The following is a 16,967-nucleotide window of genomic DNA, read 5'->3' as shown; positions in this document are numbered from 1 at the left end:
TCAAAGTGCTCGTTACTCAGGCTTGCCCTTTTGGGCTTTAAAATGTCCTTGCCCAATCGTCGTTGTCGTATGAGCCTCTGGGGCCGAGAGTCTATCCTTTTACCGCCCCAAATTCACGATGTTCCCGGACTACACTGGAAGGCTACTAGAGAGAAGCCAGTCTTTGGTTTCATCATTCATGACACGCAGACCTTCCACTCCGTTAGGTGGCTTGAAGATGTTACAGTCATTGATGATGTCCGTCCCGATAGTTCAATTGGTTAGCGCGTCACTTCTGGAACGAAGAAGCCTCAAGATCAAGCTGCACTGGTTCGACTCTCAGGGCATGCGCTTGAGCAACGCACGTTAAGGACTGCTCTCCATTTAGCGGCATCTAATAGATGGAATAATTTCCCGGCAACAAGACTTCAACAATCGGAAACTTCACTCTGTCAATCTCGGTGACCGGGCCTGCGTCAGTAATTTAAAACCTTTAGTCTACAACAGGGGTTCCCAACCTTTTTACGATCTCGTACCACTTGGACGCTTTGTAGCCTACTGCCAAGCGTACCACTTCTTGCAGAACAACTGATTTAGTCGAATTATATTTTATTCAGAAGAATAATATTGGCGTACTAAAATAACACTAAAGCACCACAACTAAATTTAATGAGATTTTTATTTACTGTCCACCAATTGATCGATTCGTGGTGTAAATTTGCTAACAGCGCATCGAAAGTCATTTCTGAGCGCACCTAGTCGGTTTCGACTTTTTGTTCATCATGACTGAAAATCCCTGCTGGCATTCCCACGTGGAAGGAAAAATGAGTACCGGTAGCTGTGGAACAGAATGAGAAGCTAGCGGTGAATATGAAGAGGCCATACTGAGCAAGAAGTTTATTGGAGAACATTCCTTGGAACTGTTATTGAACATTTTATTCCGATCTATTTTTAGCTTACAACTAGCATTATTCAACGCTATTTGTAGCTTAAGCTATAAAACAGTAGATGATATTTATCGAGAGCAATCATTTGACATAATTAATGCCCACTGTCCCACAGCGTTGTACGGCTTTCCAAAGCAACTGTGCTCTGTGTTGACAATTGAGATGACCTGTATTTTGCAACAAAAATAGTTACGTACGTACGTACAAACAACGTACGTACAAACAACAAGAATAGTTACGTACGTACGTACAAACAACGTACGTATAAACAACAAGAATAGTTACGTATGTACGTACAAACAACGTACGTACAAACAACAAGAATAGTTACGTAACAATAAGTATAGGCTTCGTGGAAAAAAATGTAAACAAAACCAGATAAACAAAATATAAAGTTGTGCATCCAGGTTTTAGTGAAAAAAATGGAAGCTTCCCGCGTACCACCTGAAAAACCTTCGCGTACCATTAGTGGTACGCGTACCACAGGTTGGGAACCCCTGGTCTACAAGTATGCGAAACTGACAGAATTTAGTTCTGCAAGAAGCTTTCCCAGTCTGATAAGATAAAGATTTAATCAATCAATGATGTGGTCTGCGGTCTGTTCCTCGGCACCACATTCACAGGAGGAGGAAGAGGCCATTTCCCATTGGTGCATGGTTGAGCGGAAAAGCCCGACGCACGCACGGAGACGGTTGAGGCGCACCCATGCCTGTCTTGGTGGTGTCATGTCGATGGAACGTGTGTCGGCGTCGGGGTTAAACGAATAAAGTCTGGTGATGAACAAGTGCTGCAATGAAAACAATATTTCTACTGCAGCACTTGACGGAATGGGAGTGTTATGTTTTTAAAACAGTTTTTTTATCGGTCCAATTGTGAATGTGGATCCGCTTAACTTGTCCTCAGGGTCCACTTCCAAATACTCCTGTAACAGATTCAACGCGCATTGCTTTCTTTTCTTGGTTTTTGCGTAAAGTGGTGCAAAAAGTCCTCCGTGGCTCTATCTACCACGGTACCACCATCCACTTCAGTGTCGCTGCTACTCCCCTCTTCAGCAGAGCAGTTTGCTTCTTCAATTGCTTGAAGCATGTTCTGTTTTATTTTGGTCTTCAATTCAGCAGTGTCGCTTAATTGTCAGGCATTAAACACAGATGAGTCTAAATTATGGGTGAAATGCAGTCGCAAGCTGAAAGTCGCTGTCCTCGAACCAATGACCAAATCTGGTTTGTATTGCTTCCACAAGAACGTCCACCATCGGCAAGCAAACAGCAATGCTGTTGCTGGTTTTAATGTCAGACAATCTTTTTAGAGGCATTGCAAGCGTTACACTAAATGCAATAAATTTCAACTTCTTGAAAGTAACTAACTAACTGACTATATAAGCATCAAGAAATTGCTTTTAATCGCTGCGTGTTTCTTGATGCTTATATTGCTTATAGTCAGTTAGTCAGTTACCTTCAAGAAGTTGAAATTTACTGCATTTTTATAAATATTTTCAGGTTCCTGATGAGGGCTTAAGTTAAACCGAAAACGTTTGACTGTTAAACTCATTGTAAATATGTAAAATATATTATTATAAAGCTCAACCCTGTTGTATTGTTGTGTCTTAATTGCCTGTCTTTGGTACATATTGATTAATCGCCAAAAACAATTAATTTAGCCAAATCAGTTATCAAAAATCGCCAAAAACAGCCAAATCATAAATATGAAGCTAAACGTCTTAAAAAATTGCCAGATTTCTGGACTTTGGCGATAAATTTGCCAATATGGCAACCATTCTCCACCAAACCACAAAACAAAAGTAGAACTACGCATGCGCAGTACTGCGCCGATACATCTGCGAGAAAAATGCATTATTGCGTAAAACGCAGTAAACACGCACGAACCAAGACACAAACACGTGCAGAGAAATAAACGGCAATTCAAAACTGAAATTTCAATACAAAAGTAACTTGTAACTGTAACTGTTGAAAAAGTGCTAAAATAGGAACTAGTTACCGCGTTTCGTTACTTTTGGAAAATAGTAACGAAGTTACCGTTACAGTTACTCAAAAAGTAACTAGTTACAGTAACTAGTTACTTTTGTAACTAGTTACTGCCCACCTCTGATAATACGCTATATAAACAGTAAAAGTGCATTCCTGCATTGTCAACTGACGTAAACTTATGCCACACAAATTCAACCCATCACAGCACAAGAGAGTAAAAACAATATTTTTCCACCTTTTAAATGTGATATATTTCGGTTAGAGAAGCGAGGTTTCAACACTAATTGAAGGATACGTTTGAAAGTTTCTGATTTCTCAAAAATTTTCATTTGTTACTCTTTCTGAAAGAGGTTATCTTATGATAAACTGCCAAACACTTAAGCAGAGTTAAAATGAATTGAAATTTTTTAAACAATTTGTGTTTCTGTAGAAAATGATGAGCTTAATTTCAGTTGAAAGCAATATTCTATCATTTAGTTAGGCTACCAAGAAAAATTAACTCTATTATCTCCAAGTGCCTTAACGAAAACCAACCTTACCTTGACTGTAAACTGCATTCGTTTCGTTGAGTCTCTTACAGTGAAAAGGTAGGAAGGCTGTTGTTTGTGGGAGCGAAATGACAGAATGATGGTTAGTTTTGGATAAGCGGATTGCTTAATATCTTTCTGTTGACGGAGTAGAAGAGAAGAGTCGAAAATCTGGGAAATTGGCTGCAAAATAATCCGAAAACGTTAATGCGATAAGATTGGAGCTGCCGACACAATGAAAGATGAACGGATTTTTTCTATCTTTTTGTCGCAGTTAGCCTATCTAATGAAGGCTCTGCAAAAGTGTGTATCATAATTGATTTTTTGTTTTTACACAAACTTATAACAATAACAATATTACAATAACACAACACAAGTTAAGCTGTTGCACCAAATACATCATTTTTTTTTTTAAAATCAATGTCTGCTTCATTGGAAAGTTTGTGATATGCATCCGAAATATAATAAAGCGAACAAGACATTGGTTCACGTTACTTCAACGATGCCAAACACCTCATCAATCTGACAAGGTTGACAAAAGACCTACTCTGACTACAGGTTGAAGATTAGGAGGCGCAAGGACAGTGTTGTTGATGTAAGTTGGGCTTTTGGGGTTGGATGGACGTTGTGGCAACTGCAAGTGGGCCAGTATATCAATGCCTGCAAAAAAAAAGTAGAAGTGATACTAGGACAGAAAAGTTCGTTGTCCTTATATTGATGGAACGTCTACAGCCTTACATCAATGTAAAAACCACGGATGTGCTAGCTGAGCAAAGAAAGCAGTAGCTCAACGTCCTTGAAATGTGCAACGATGAAATCACTTGTATCACAAAAGCTTTGACCACAACAAGTTTAAAATTTATTTATGTTGTTGAATGTAAAACTGACGTTTATGTGCTACAGCTGGACGCCATACTTGCAGGTTGCAGTGCAATTTCCTTGTTTGCCCTATCTCAACCATCCAATGCCATGTTACTATATAAGGCTTCATAAATGTTATGAAAAAAAACTCTATTTTTTAAGGTCGTCAAAGGGTCACTACTCATTTCGCGGTTTATTCTTCTCGTCAACTTGACTTTGTTGGCCGACTGTCGACACAAATGGCGGCAAAGTCGCTTTTAAACTGGAAGTAATTTTGCAACAAGCCATAAAGGACAAATTGCATGACTAAGTCGAATGATTAAAGCGTTTTCCGCCGTTACAGACAGATCAAACATTGTGACATACCCCGAAAGATCTAACAACCATTTGTAGTTGCCTGGTATTGTCCATGAATATAGCCATATACATGTCATACACACCGCACCATAAATCACAGTCTTGGTTTGAAAGTTAATTTTTGCGGCAACTCGCCGCTGCAAAGCAACTTACATCTTTTCCACCACATTTTCAATTAAAAAAACGTTAAATTGACTAAAAAACGACCTGCTGGAAATGAAACTGAAATGTAATTGTAGCACAAAGCTAAAAACATACAAACACAGCAGAGACAAAATAAGCAATTTAAAATAGACAACTGCGTATGCTGTATAGCCTACTCTTTCCTTGGCGTAAGTAAACAGGGCAAAAAACAAAATCTGTTTTAATCACAATCACTAAACGTTACTGGTTAATTTTTCAAACTCAAACCGTGTTTGAAGTTCATATCTCATTTGCCAGCAGGAGAAAAATCAGCAAAGCTTCAACACAGGCTAGCGCAACTTCTGCTGCGAAATCTAAATCCAAATTTAGGCGAGGAGATTTATATATTCGGTATTTCAGGCTCGCATACCGATGTCAAGTTTGACGCTGACCATGCACAATCCCAACCATTCAAAATCTGTTACAGCTCAAAACGCTTCAAATTTGGCGAGTACTGTACGTTAGTGTAAGAATTACGAAATTTTTTCTCGTTGAGAAATTAAATCGTAAATTTATCTTTTTTTGGCGGTTATTAAACGTCTTTGGACATGAAAGAAGCGATTTGTGAGAAAATGAAATGAAGAAGGAGTTTAGTTAAAATGGCACTAAGATGTGATTCCCACAAAGGCGAAAAATATTCATGAAAGCTTAAATTGCTTTGACGAAATTATCGCTCTGGCGCTAATGAAATGCTTCAATACAGCCACATCATCTTAAAAAGAACTGAAAACAAAATTCTTACTGAGGAAAAAAACTATATGACAAGCTCGCCATCCGGTCTGGTAGCGATTCTCAGTTGGCAGTGCGAATAGTGAAAAGAAATCACTGGAACCTCACAAAAGAATGACAGAATGCTAACTAAACTGAAGAACTATAACTAGGAAAACAAGATGGTCGTGTTAGCAAAGCGATATCATGGAAGAAGTCCATGGTGGTATTTTGCTAATTAAACAATTTTTATGACTAAGCCACAACACGAGAACATTCTCGCGAAAGTTCTATCGTAACGAAATCCAAACAACAAACCGAAATAAATCACTTTTACAAGGCATGTGTTTTAATGTGGGTGGTTGGCCACAACAACCGAATAATTTGGATACCTCGTGGGCATCTTATGGTATTTCTCTTATGATATTCCAATGGCAATTCCTTGGGTTAATTTACCCGCGTTTGTTACTACGTATCTAACGTTAAACTTGGACCAAATTTCTAAGCCACGTGTAGGCTTCAGCAGACTCTTCTTTTAAGTTTATGACATCTACAGGGGCAGCACATAGACCTACAAAACTTTCACAATCCTTTGTGTCGTTGTATTGTTTTACCAACAAATTTACAAAAAGAATTAGGCTGGATGACTAAACCAAAGTTTGTTTTCACAAAAGCAATACTACGCTACCAGTCGCCGCAGGGCCGCCAAAAAGCGGAAGACAAAAACGTTTAAAGTCGTTACTTTCCAAATTGCACAAAATAACAGTTTCATTACTTTTTTGTGACTTTCCAGCTTTTGAATGCCGGGATGTGAATTGAAGTTATAAATATAATTGTCATAGGTTATGACACGTATTCCAGTATTGGCAAAATTTTGATGAAAAATCTCAGTGCTGCACATCAAACAAACTTTTTGTTATAAAGTTTCGGCGTGCTAAGGTTTCGATACTCTCAAACGCACATTGTGCCAGGAAATTCTAACTTTACCAAAAAAGAACATAATGCAAACATAGTAGCCTACAAACACCAGTACTCAAAATATAAGCCGGAAGATTTTTTTTTTACCAACCGAATGTTCAACAAATTACAAAGATGAAGATTAAGATCGAAGATGAATTTTTAGGTTGAACAAGCTACCTACCTTTTTGTTGATGAGCCTGCGCGGCGGCGAATGAAGTTGTGATGCTCAAGATGACAAGAAACAACCTGAATGAAAAATTATTATCTTTAACAAACTGATTGTTACTACTTTTTTTTTAAATATTTTCCGCTTGCTTTCGCAACGTAACTGCAAAACGTAACTTCTTGCGTGATGGATACGCAGAAAAAATTCACAATTTCAAAAAAAAAGCATGAAAAAAAATTCTGAAGTCTGACAGTTGTGTTTTCACAAAGATTTGAATAGATATAAACATGGAGTATTAAAATACAAATCGAACCTTTTCCGTTCCCATAAAGCTCACAATAGACATTTAACAACAGTTTTCCGGCAACAGGGCGTTTGAGTGGGAAAAATGTCAACAATAAAATATTATGATACTTTTAGTCTGACCAGAAGGTTATGGTGTGGAAATTTGAAAACTGTGCGAAGGTACAGAAACCCCAGTAAGGGTGTATATTATCACATGAAACAAACAAATGTCCATGGACACCTATCACTCTATCATATCACATGCAAAAAATAGACAATAATGTTGCATATTTAGTTTCGGCCTATTGTGTGTGGCTGGTTTGCTAGTCAGAGACTGTAAGAACAAAGTTCTAAGCGCAACTTATATTTATGACTTGACAATGTAAGATCAAATTGTAGGTTTATTCAAAAACAAAACACTTTAATTTGTAAAAAACAACGTTATTTATGAAAATCAGGCCTAGCCCATCTAGCCGGAAACTTTTTTCAAACACAATTGAAAGAAGACAATCTTTAAAGTCTCTGGAATCACCGGACTTGCAATCGACCCAAGAACTACAAGATCCCAGACAGCAAATTTTTATATTGATTTAACGTGTGCAGACGTTGAATCATTGTAAAAAAACGGTTGATTTGCTGTCTGTAATACAGAGGAAAAAACACATAGGTGATTGGTTGGATGGAGGTTTGTTATCCTTAACATTCTGATAATGCACGCTGAAAAAATCGGAACCTTTAGAATCAATTTGTACGACAAGTAGTACGTAGTTTAACTGGTGTCTTGACGTTGTATTTGCGTAAAAACCGGAATTGTTCACTGGAAGTGCCTTTTGTAATATAGTCACCAGTTCGCGATAAATTTATGTTAGTTGATAAATGCGTCCTTGCGCGTACAACCACAACTTTTTTCCTCCTGTTCTATGAAACAGTAGCGCGGCAAATTGGTTGGAGTGCTAGCAGTTTTACAACTGTGATGTGTGCTTCAAAAATCGTTGTCGAAACTTTGAGTTTCCTGATAGTTACCTTGATAAAATTATTCAGAGAAATGCAAAATTTTCAATAAAAATTACCCAAAATCTATGCACAGAATCAACGTCACTCGCTATTACAGTACAATCCTAACATCTAAAAGGTTTTTGAATGAAAGTAATTTCCAGGGACAGAGATTTGTTTATAATAAATATAAAATTAACTCATTAAACACGCGCAATGCGCATTGTTGAGAATTCAAACATAAATGCTATGAGTGTGATGCAAATATAGTAGCCTGAAGAAACGACTTGAAATCTAGTATTTATTGCTAGTGCCTGAATGCTTGGGACATGTTAGTTACTTCATTTACGTGATGCCATGCATGTGCTTACCTTGTTTTTTAGTTATTTGATGTCTGTACATCTCTAGCCTACAAATCAGTTATTTTTTATGCTGAATTGTCAACGTCTGCAGACGTTAAATCAACATAAAAAATCGACTAATTTACTGGCATGGTATCATTACTGGGTCAACCTGCGTTCGACTGAGTTACAATAAAAACAAAAAAGTAAAAAAAAGTTAAACGAATTCTTACTTTCTCATTTTCACTGATGTTGTTTCAGCTGCTTCCAACATGACTATGCATCTAAAATTACTGATTTTCTCATATTATTTACTTGCAAGTTAATTATTAATTTTAGTTAAGTGGCCTAAAATGGCCATGGTGGCACCTTGAGTAGATAATATCTTGTATAAACAATAAACATTAAACTTCAATTTGAGGATGAAATGATTCTGTCGTTTTAGAGAACTAAACTCAACACTTGATGTACATTCAGCAATGAGTGGCCGCTATCAAGTCAAGTTCTGCTGCTTTCACAACCTTTCTTTCTGCAAGTTATCCTTAACTGAAGAATGTGAACTTGTTCTATCGGTAACCAATAACAAGTTGGCGGTTTGAGAAGGCTAAAACACCGGAAATGATACAGTAGGTTGGTTTGTCGTGTGATTTCCGTTTCGTTTTCTATAGATTTGGTCTGATCCATATCAATAAGTCAAAGTTTGAATTTTCGCTTCACTATAACTTAACACACAAAGATACAGCAACATGATGGCAACACAGTTAGCAAATTCATCCTTTATACATTGATTTAACGTCTGCAGAAGTTATCATTAATGTAAAAAGAACAGATTTTGCTGGATGGGATAGCCTATGTTAAGCTGGACCTAGGTGAAGCGAAAAATTGGTATCTTGCTATTGCTTTTTTGTACAATCTCAGTGAGAAAACGCTAGAAATTTTGGCTTAAATGATCAATCAATTCGTACTTATTAAAATTCAATGCTCATCAAATGCTACTTCATTTACAGTAATGCGCAACTCATATTCTCATTTTTTTAAACCAGGTATTTCATGTAAAATATAGAAATGCCTGGTTAAAAAAATGAGATTGTTTCTTTTTCATAAAAATAAGACATGCGGACTAATTAAAACAAAAAAGTACTGAACAACCAGAACCACTGCAAACTCAAAATTAACTCGTGTGTAAAAACTTTCCCTCTAAAACGGGAAAGAATGGTATTTATAGGCAAGGACAAAATGTAGTATGTCACTAAAAATATAGTGCGCTTGAAAGGACAAATCTGCTTTTGTTTGTGAACAATTTGAACATGTTACACAACGTGTTACACAATCACATAAAGTTACCAACATTTCAGAAAAGAAATAACTTTCGCGCAACCCAATATGGGCTGAATTCCCACGTAAAAAACTTGATTCGCTCGTCTTCATTGTCTTGAAGCATTTTTAAAAAAAGACACAAATTTAAGAACGCAATGCAACGTTTTTAACGTAAAAAATAAACTAAAATTTAGATTTGGGTGAAAGGTTTTTTTTTTATCATACCCGCCAGTTCGGTTGATGACAGTTATTATGCCATATGCCATAACCGGTGTCTCAGAACAAGAAGCACGTGCGGCAAGACATACAAATCAAAATTGGCTTTGAAGTTGGTTCGGTTATAGTTGGATGCACTCAGTTGTAAAATTAGGCAAATGGCCGGCTTTCCTGTTCAAAAATATGCTTTTCTTGTTGCGTTATTTGAAGCTTGTCGCAAAAACCCTGCAGCATTGTTATGGACGACTACCATAGGAAACCTCATTTTGACAAACAGCAGTTTCCAAGAAAAACAAGTGCTGCCCTGTTGATTTTTGTGTCGCTAAAACACTTGTCCGTACAATAGGCAACAGGTGTCTGGTCTAAAGAGTGCTTACTGTTGTTCTTGCGTAAATTTCACATCCAAGAGCGCATCACAAAATAGAATACTGTGCAAACTGACATTTCAGTTTCAAAATTGTGCAAATTACAGCGCTCATTCAAGCAAACATATTTTTTAAGGATATGCAATGCATTCGTATACAAAACTGGTATTGTATCTTGACTCTTGTATAGAACGTAAATAACTAAAAAACGACATTGCGTAAAACACCTGTTTTTCAAGAAAGTTTCCAAAAAATCAAATTATATCTGGATTCTGTTGTATAAAACCTTAAAATTAGTCCTACTTCAGCAATTTTTGTTTTGGTACATTTGCCATAAGTTCATGAGATCTACTCTGTTCTTTGAGTCTACAACTACGACATGCCCAACCAGCTGTGCACGGTGACATAAAATAATCGACATAAATTATACAGCCAATAAGATATAAATGGTAAAACTCAAGCGAGGAGGCTAAAACTTCCGATTTTTGAGAAACACAAGGTTGGACTTTAAAAGTGCTGATAAAATCCATAAAGACACTGAAATTATTGGCTCACCCGGATTCAAGGCTTGGGCTACAGCATGATGCGAAAGGCAGAACCACATTTACGTTTATGTCTGTCAACAGAAGTAGCTTTTTTCAAATTCTTAGAAACCTATCTACCAACGAAGACAAAAAATCCCAAAATGCCACAAAATATAAAGTAATAGTTTGCGTTCTTCCAATGACTGCAAACTACGCCACTACATTAGTCTGTAATTGAATGCCTGGTGAACAGTCTTATTCTGTTTTTAATACCATAAAATGTAAAGTTGATGCAGATGCAATGCAGTCAGGGCCGGATTTAGCTGATGGGGGGCCCGAGGCACTTTTAGATCGGGGGGCGCCCCGTGCAAAAACCATCTCTACGTCTACAGTAGCATCAGTCCAGTACTGCACAGCATTTTGCAGAAACTTTAAAGGCCAAAATGAAAACAGTAACACAAAATCACACTTTTTTCCACATAGGGGGGCCCTTCAAAAGTCGGGGGGCCCGGGGCAACTGCCCCCTCTCCCCCCCTAAATCAGGGCCTGAATGTAGTGACAATAACCTAAAGTCTACGATCAGCAGTGTGCGAGTTTGTTCTCAATTTGCTCAGTGTGTGTATGTGTGTGTTCCAAATACGAAATTGTAAATGAATCAATGCACAATGCCGTTTTTTTGCCTGCGCTACTGGACAGAAACGCAGGTCGACCTCAAATGCAATTGCGCAAGCAAATCAAACAAAAAAATCTCTTAGAGATTTTATCATTGTCAAAGCTGTCAAGTCGGATATAAAACCAAGTTTTATTGCGTCAAATTTAGCTGAAGCAAAGTCGTTATATCTTGGCAATGAACGTAGCAGACTATTTATTATGAGCTCGGGGCACCGGTAGTTCAAACACCTCAGAGGCACATTTTGAGGTAGCTATCTGTTGTGTTTTGAGCGTTCACCGAGAATGACGTCATTTTCTTATTTAGACGAGCTGAAAAATGTGCTCTTTGGCGCCACCGAAAGCAAGAACAAGACATGTCATCTTGCTTGTAGCAGATAAGATCAGTCAAGTATTTCCGCTTGAAGATGCAAAAGTATTTGCAAATGCTAACATCAAAACAACACTTGACAACGCGTAAATAATTAATTTTTTTAGGACATTCGAGTTGTATAACATTGCAGTAAAAGAGGCTGAATAAAAAAAAGCCAACAGAATGCATAAAATACATAGCTCAAATAGTTGGTTTGAGCAAGTAAATAAAAAACTCAGAAAAATTTACGAAAAGACATCTATCTCAAAAACAGTGAATCAAACAATTTTTTTTCTGTATGTCTTGACAACCAACAAAATCAGAAATCCTAAGTAAAATTTACTATCAACTTAATAATCTTTGTGAGTCAAGAAAAGCCAATATCAATCTTTAAATAGCGGCACGAGCTTCATCACGTAATAAGATTATATTTAACCTGTTCATTACCGATCATGATCCAGAATTCTGTGGATAGGATTTTGACAAGGGATGAAAAACTTCATATAAATATATGCACATGAAAAACTTTATATGTTCTTTGTGGCATGTTTATTCAGATTGTTTGATAAAATAAAACATTTTCTGAAAGTTAATACATTGAAAACTTGAAAAAACAAATGAAGATTTTAGAATTTAAAAGGTAAAAAGGTGTTTAACCATTTTTAACTTGTTTGCAAAGCTGAACTCTATTATCATGGACAAGAGGTGAAGTGAGGACAAAATTAAATCTATGCACATTCAATGCACAGCTATGTGGCTGCAGCTGTTGTGTTAAACAACTTAAACATCACTTAAGCCAAAAACAACAAATTTTGTCACATCACAAATTTCCTTTACACTCATCTTGCGCACGTCAGGTGACAACCGGCCACTCTACAGCAAGTATACGTTGAATAACCATTTATCGATGTAAAATCAACGTTAAGATTAGAAACTCATAAGTTCTGCAATCTTTTGTAATCGTACCGAAGTCTATTCAGATTCTAGTTACATCAAAGACCAAAATCTGCACAAGCATTTTAAAAATAAGGCTGCATTCAAAATTCAGAAACCGTAGTATTGCATACAAGAACAGTAAACCACAAAAATTGATATTAAGAGTATCTCAATAAACCTTCTGGACTACAATGTTGAGTTTAAAAACATTTAATGGTCTTAAAGTTTTTCCAACTAGCATCAACAAGACTTGAGTGCTTTCTTCTTTTAAAAGAACTGATAAGTTGTAGGCTAACCATGCTAAACGCTGCTCAAACCATTATTCTGAAATGAAGTCAGATAAAAAATACTTGCAAGCCTCGACACTGCAGGAAGTGCATTTGCAGGAGAAGGATTGCAATCGTTTGTTACGAACATATTTTGCAATGTTGGAAATATTTTCTACATGCAAAACGTCGAATAAGGTGATAATTTAAAACAGTTCAGAAAGCAGGAATAGTCAAGTGTTCTGCAGAATGTGCATTTAAAATCAAGACAAAGTATTTTGTAAAGAAATATTTTAAATTTTGAAATGCAATTCTTTGCAACAGCTCCAGAAACGGTGGAACAAGTTTAAACATCTAAGTCGGTACAGAACAATATCTTACCAAATAGGATTCCGACCAAATTTCAAACAACGCCAAGTTGCAATAGACTGATTTAGAGCTCTGAATCGACGAATATGGTGATTGGAAGGCAACGATAAACGAGTATGAGAAAAGCTCCAGCAGGGTTGACCGCCACGCATTGGTAAGCTGAACCTTCTGCAAAGGTACAAAAAGATATCAAAGCACGTGGAAGCTGAAGCATAGCTCATCACTTTGCTTTCACGTAGCCTGCATGACGTGGTTGAGATAGGTTTTTTTCCTTCCTATCATCCGAGAACTGCGATACCTGTAGCTTTTACTTTTTCATGTGATGATTTGGTTATTTTTTCAACTTTAATCCTGTTCCAAAGCGTCGTCCAAAAAAGTCAATAAAAAGAAATCTTATGACAAATAAGCAAAGTCGTTGACAAAAACGCATTTAAAAAACAAAGAAGTCTTCTTGATTGACTAAAATCAAGATTTATTAAAATTAAGATGATGCAATGGCAACTTTGGCGAAAATTAAGCAGCAGCAAAGTGTCTTCGACAGATTGAGCCAGTTATAACACGAATCTTTTCAAATGCATTCCGTTACAAACATTACAATGCGATGCTCTTCCTTTTCAATCAATTCCTCTTTTGTTACAAGTTGTGAAGCGAAACACATTGTTGCACTTGGAAGGGGTTCCCAAAATGTGCCATTGTGGCATTAATCTGACGATTCTAGACGCAAAAGCAACGTAAATGTACCGATTTTACTCCAAGAAAACGTTTTTGATGCTACTTCCCCGTGCAGTATTATCAGAGCAACAGGAAATAGAAAAAGGACTGTAACATTTGGCGCTGCTCGCACACTATGTAGATAAAAAATTTTCGTACCGTATCCAAGTTTATTTGATTTTAAGAGTGTATCAAATCAGATCAAACCGCTGAACACGTATATCGATTATTGTAGCTGGTAGGCTACTATCTTTTTCGTTCCGGACACGTTAATCACGAAGAATAACATGACGACATGATCGCGTTCTACCAAAATCAAATCATAGGTTGTTGATAAAACGAAATGAACGGATCTTAAAGAGTCAATCTAGGATTAATTTTTTCAATATATCACATCTTCTTATTTCAACCAAAACGTTCTGATCAACAATTCTTCTGTTTAGTTTGTTTTAATGTTTGCTAAACATGTTGAGTTAATAATTACTTATTGTAATTTTTAGCAAATGCAGGGTATAACTGATGAAAATAAAAACATCCGAAAAAAGACCATTGGTTCACGCATTGCTCAATCTCTAAGCTAATAGGAATTGAACAACTACCAGTATTTTGTTTTGTAAATGTTTTCCGACAAACTTTACGCGAAAATTAAGTCAATGACTTGACTTTATAGCAATTGGCAGGTGAGTATGCTTTTAGAAAATTATACAAGATTTTCATTTGCTGCTATAGCTTATCCCACCGCAAAGAGGAGATTAGTAAGTTTATAAACGTCAATAACTGTGTGATTGATTGACGGGAACTTAAAAATGGCGTTTGATATAACTTCGTTGAGTGGGTTACTTTGAGTTGTGTTTTTCTGCAGACGTTGAATCAGCGTAAATAGCATGGATTTAGGTCAGGATTGCAAATACCAGTGGATACCTATTTATAGAGGTTTTGAACGTCCAACGTAGACCCAATAGCTCAACTTTCTATCTGAAGTTAGTTTTTGGTGTATGTGTAAAAGTGAAAGCAGACCAGAAGCAACCGGGGTTAGCAAACTTTATTTTCAACAATTTTAGTAAAAAGGCACGCATTTTGAAGTAAACTATTTCAAAAAGCAAAATTGTCCACAATTACGATTATGTAGTTTCGGGAGAGAGTTTGCTTTCTTGTACCGAAGACAGGCAAGACACAACAATACAACAGGATTGAACATTATAACAATATATTTTACATATTTACAAATAGTTTTAACAGTCGAACGTTTTCGGCTTAACTTAAGCCCTCATCAGAAATCTGAAAATATGTATAAAAATGCAATAAATTTCAACTTCTTGAAGGTAAAGCTGACTGAATATAAGCATCAAGAAATACAGAGCGATGAAAAGCTATGATTATCATTATGATTATGCTAATAATAGAGGTGTGCTGCATCGAGAATGGCACATCTTTTCTATCATCTCTAGACTGACAAGCTTGAGAACTTCACGATATTTAATTATTACATGATTACATCAAGCGTAAAGCAGTCTTGTTACTGCCAGACCAAAAATGCTCAGCACTTGCACGGAAAAGCTAATCACATGTTGTTATGGAATTAAAAGCGCATCAGTTTCTATTCGATGTACCCGTTTCTGCTACCACTTGTCGCATAATTACTATAGTCCATTTTGGCTTTTCATATGCTTACACAGTGATGGCTTCTTACGGAAAATGATACATAAATAATTTGGCAACCCTTGTAAGTGAAAACTTCTGAGTTGCAACTCGCTTTGTATAAAATGAAGTGACTGAAGATTTTACCAAATTTCATCGAGCGGAAAGTTACTACCAAGTGATTAAACCTTAGTCCTAATGTAAACACTGAAATGTAATCTTTGACTCTGAATTTTTTATTCAGAGCCGAGTGCCAATAATTGCGTTATTCGGTGAGGCAAAACGTAGTAAACTTTATCAGCCGATTTACAAACTGAGTTTTTAGGAAAAAAAGTTTCATTTCACAGTTCGTTCATATTTCGATTTTTTTTTAACTCAGGTGGTAAAGGCAAAATAGTTCAAAACATAACCTTGTATATTTTGTCAATATTAGTACAAAAATAATAAAACACATTTAAACATCCAAACAGGAATAACTATCAGAAAGTTTCATTCAAACTTATGTTAGAAATTTGATTGCCTTTTGAGATAAAATAGGCACTAGTTTGCACAGCTATTATTTCGCAATTGCCTGCTGTGCTCAGAATAAAAGTAGACTAAAAACCCGATTTTATGCTCAGGAAAACAACAGTTGAGATTCCAACACTGCAGTTTAAGCAACGTAAAACGATGCCAGCTTTATGTTGAACAAGCAAAGAAGTGCATGCACGCATTTTCTGCAAACCACTTTTTTGATCAAAACAAAAATGCATTTCCTCACCTGCACTTAAAAGATTGTAAACCAGGCCCGGTAGAAAACCGGACGATTTGCGAAGACAGCGCCTTCGTTTGAGAACTTCTTGACCTCTTTGATAGAATTCAGCAACCATGAAAGCATATTCAATCCATTAATCTTCTCACAGGAAATAGCACAGTATCTGAAAGTCTTGAATCTAATTTCCAATCAGTCACAACCGCTGAGGCAAACTTGCTTTCTATGGATTATTCAAAACACGACCAGGGATACAACAGCCGCAAATTAAAATATGGTCAGCGTACTCCGTGACGATTCATTTGATTCTATTCAACATTGCTTTACCGACATGAAACTTGGGTCCATTTAATTCCAACGCTTTTTCGATACACTTCAATCTTCGCCGCATTTAACAAACTACCTCCATTTATCCAAATAGCTAAGCATTCAACCCAGCAAAATTACACTACTGAGCTTACCAACCCTGAAAAAAAATGTTTACAGTTTTATTTTTTGCGTTCTGCCTTCGCAAAAACGCCATAAAATTATATGTATGTAACCTTGTTGGCGCCTATGTGA

At 36.6% G+C, this 16,967-nt stretch overlaps 1 protein-coding gene across 1 annotated transcript; it reads right to left on the bottom strand.

The window, feature by feature from the left end:
* Positions 1-614: 614 nt before the first annotated feature.
* LOC145768135 (uncharacterized) lies at positions 615-16,731 on the bottom strand. The gene is made up of 6 exons (XM_082579608.1): positions 16,416-16,731; positions 13,319-13,474; positions 6,689-6,753; positions 3,986-4,098; positions 3,451-3,621; positions 615-817 (listed from the first exon to the last, which is right to left on the bottom strand). Exons 2-6 carry the CDS (start codon positions 13,456-13,458, stop codon positions 719-721), a joined length of 588 nt encoding a protein of 195 aa, XP_082435734.1. The 5' UTR covers positions 13,459-13,474; positions 16,416-16,731; the 3' UTR covers positions 615-718.
* Positions 16,732-16,967: the final 236 nt, after the last annotated feature.

This window comes from Aplidium turbinatum, chromosome 4, assembly GCF_918807975.1.
Source record: "Aplidium turbinatum chromosome 4, kaAplTurb1.1, whole genome shotgun sequence".
Lineage (NCBI taxonomy): Eukaryota > Metazoa > Chordata > Ascidiacea > Aplousobranchia > Polyclinidae > Aplidium > Aplidium turbinatum.
The sequence above is the reverse complement of the archived record's forward strand: the minus strand, read 5'-3'. Positions and strand labels throughout refer to the sequence as shown.

What these genes read in the sequence shown, in the direction of transcription:
- LOC145768135 (XM_082579608.1), bottom strand. Translation starts at nt 13,458, where the DNA reads ATGCGTGGCGGTCAACCCTGCTGGAGCTTTTCTCATACTCGTTTATCG. An exon ending in GCAGGCTCATCAACAAAAAG is followed by an intron (nt 4,099 to 6,688) that starts GTAGGTAGCTTG and finishes TTTTTTTTGCAG; the next exon opens with GCATTGATATACTGGCCCAC. An exon ending in ATCTTCAACCTGTAGTCAGA is followed by an intron (nt 3,622 to 3,985) that starts GTAGGTCTTTTG and finishes ATTATTTTGCAG; the next exon opens with CCAATTTCCCAGATTTTCGA.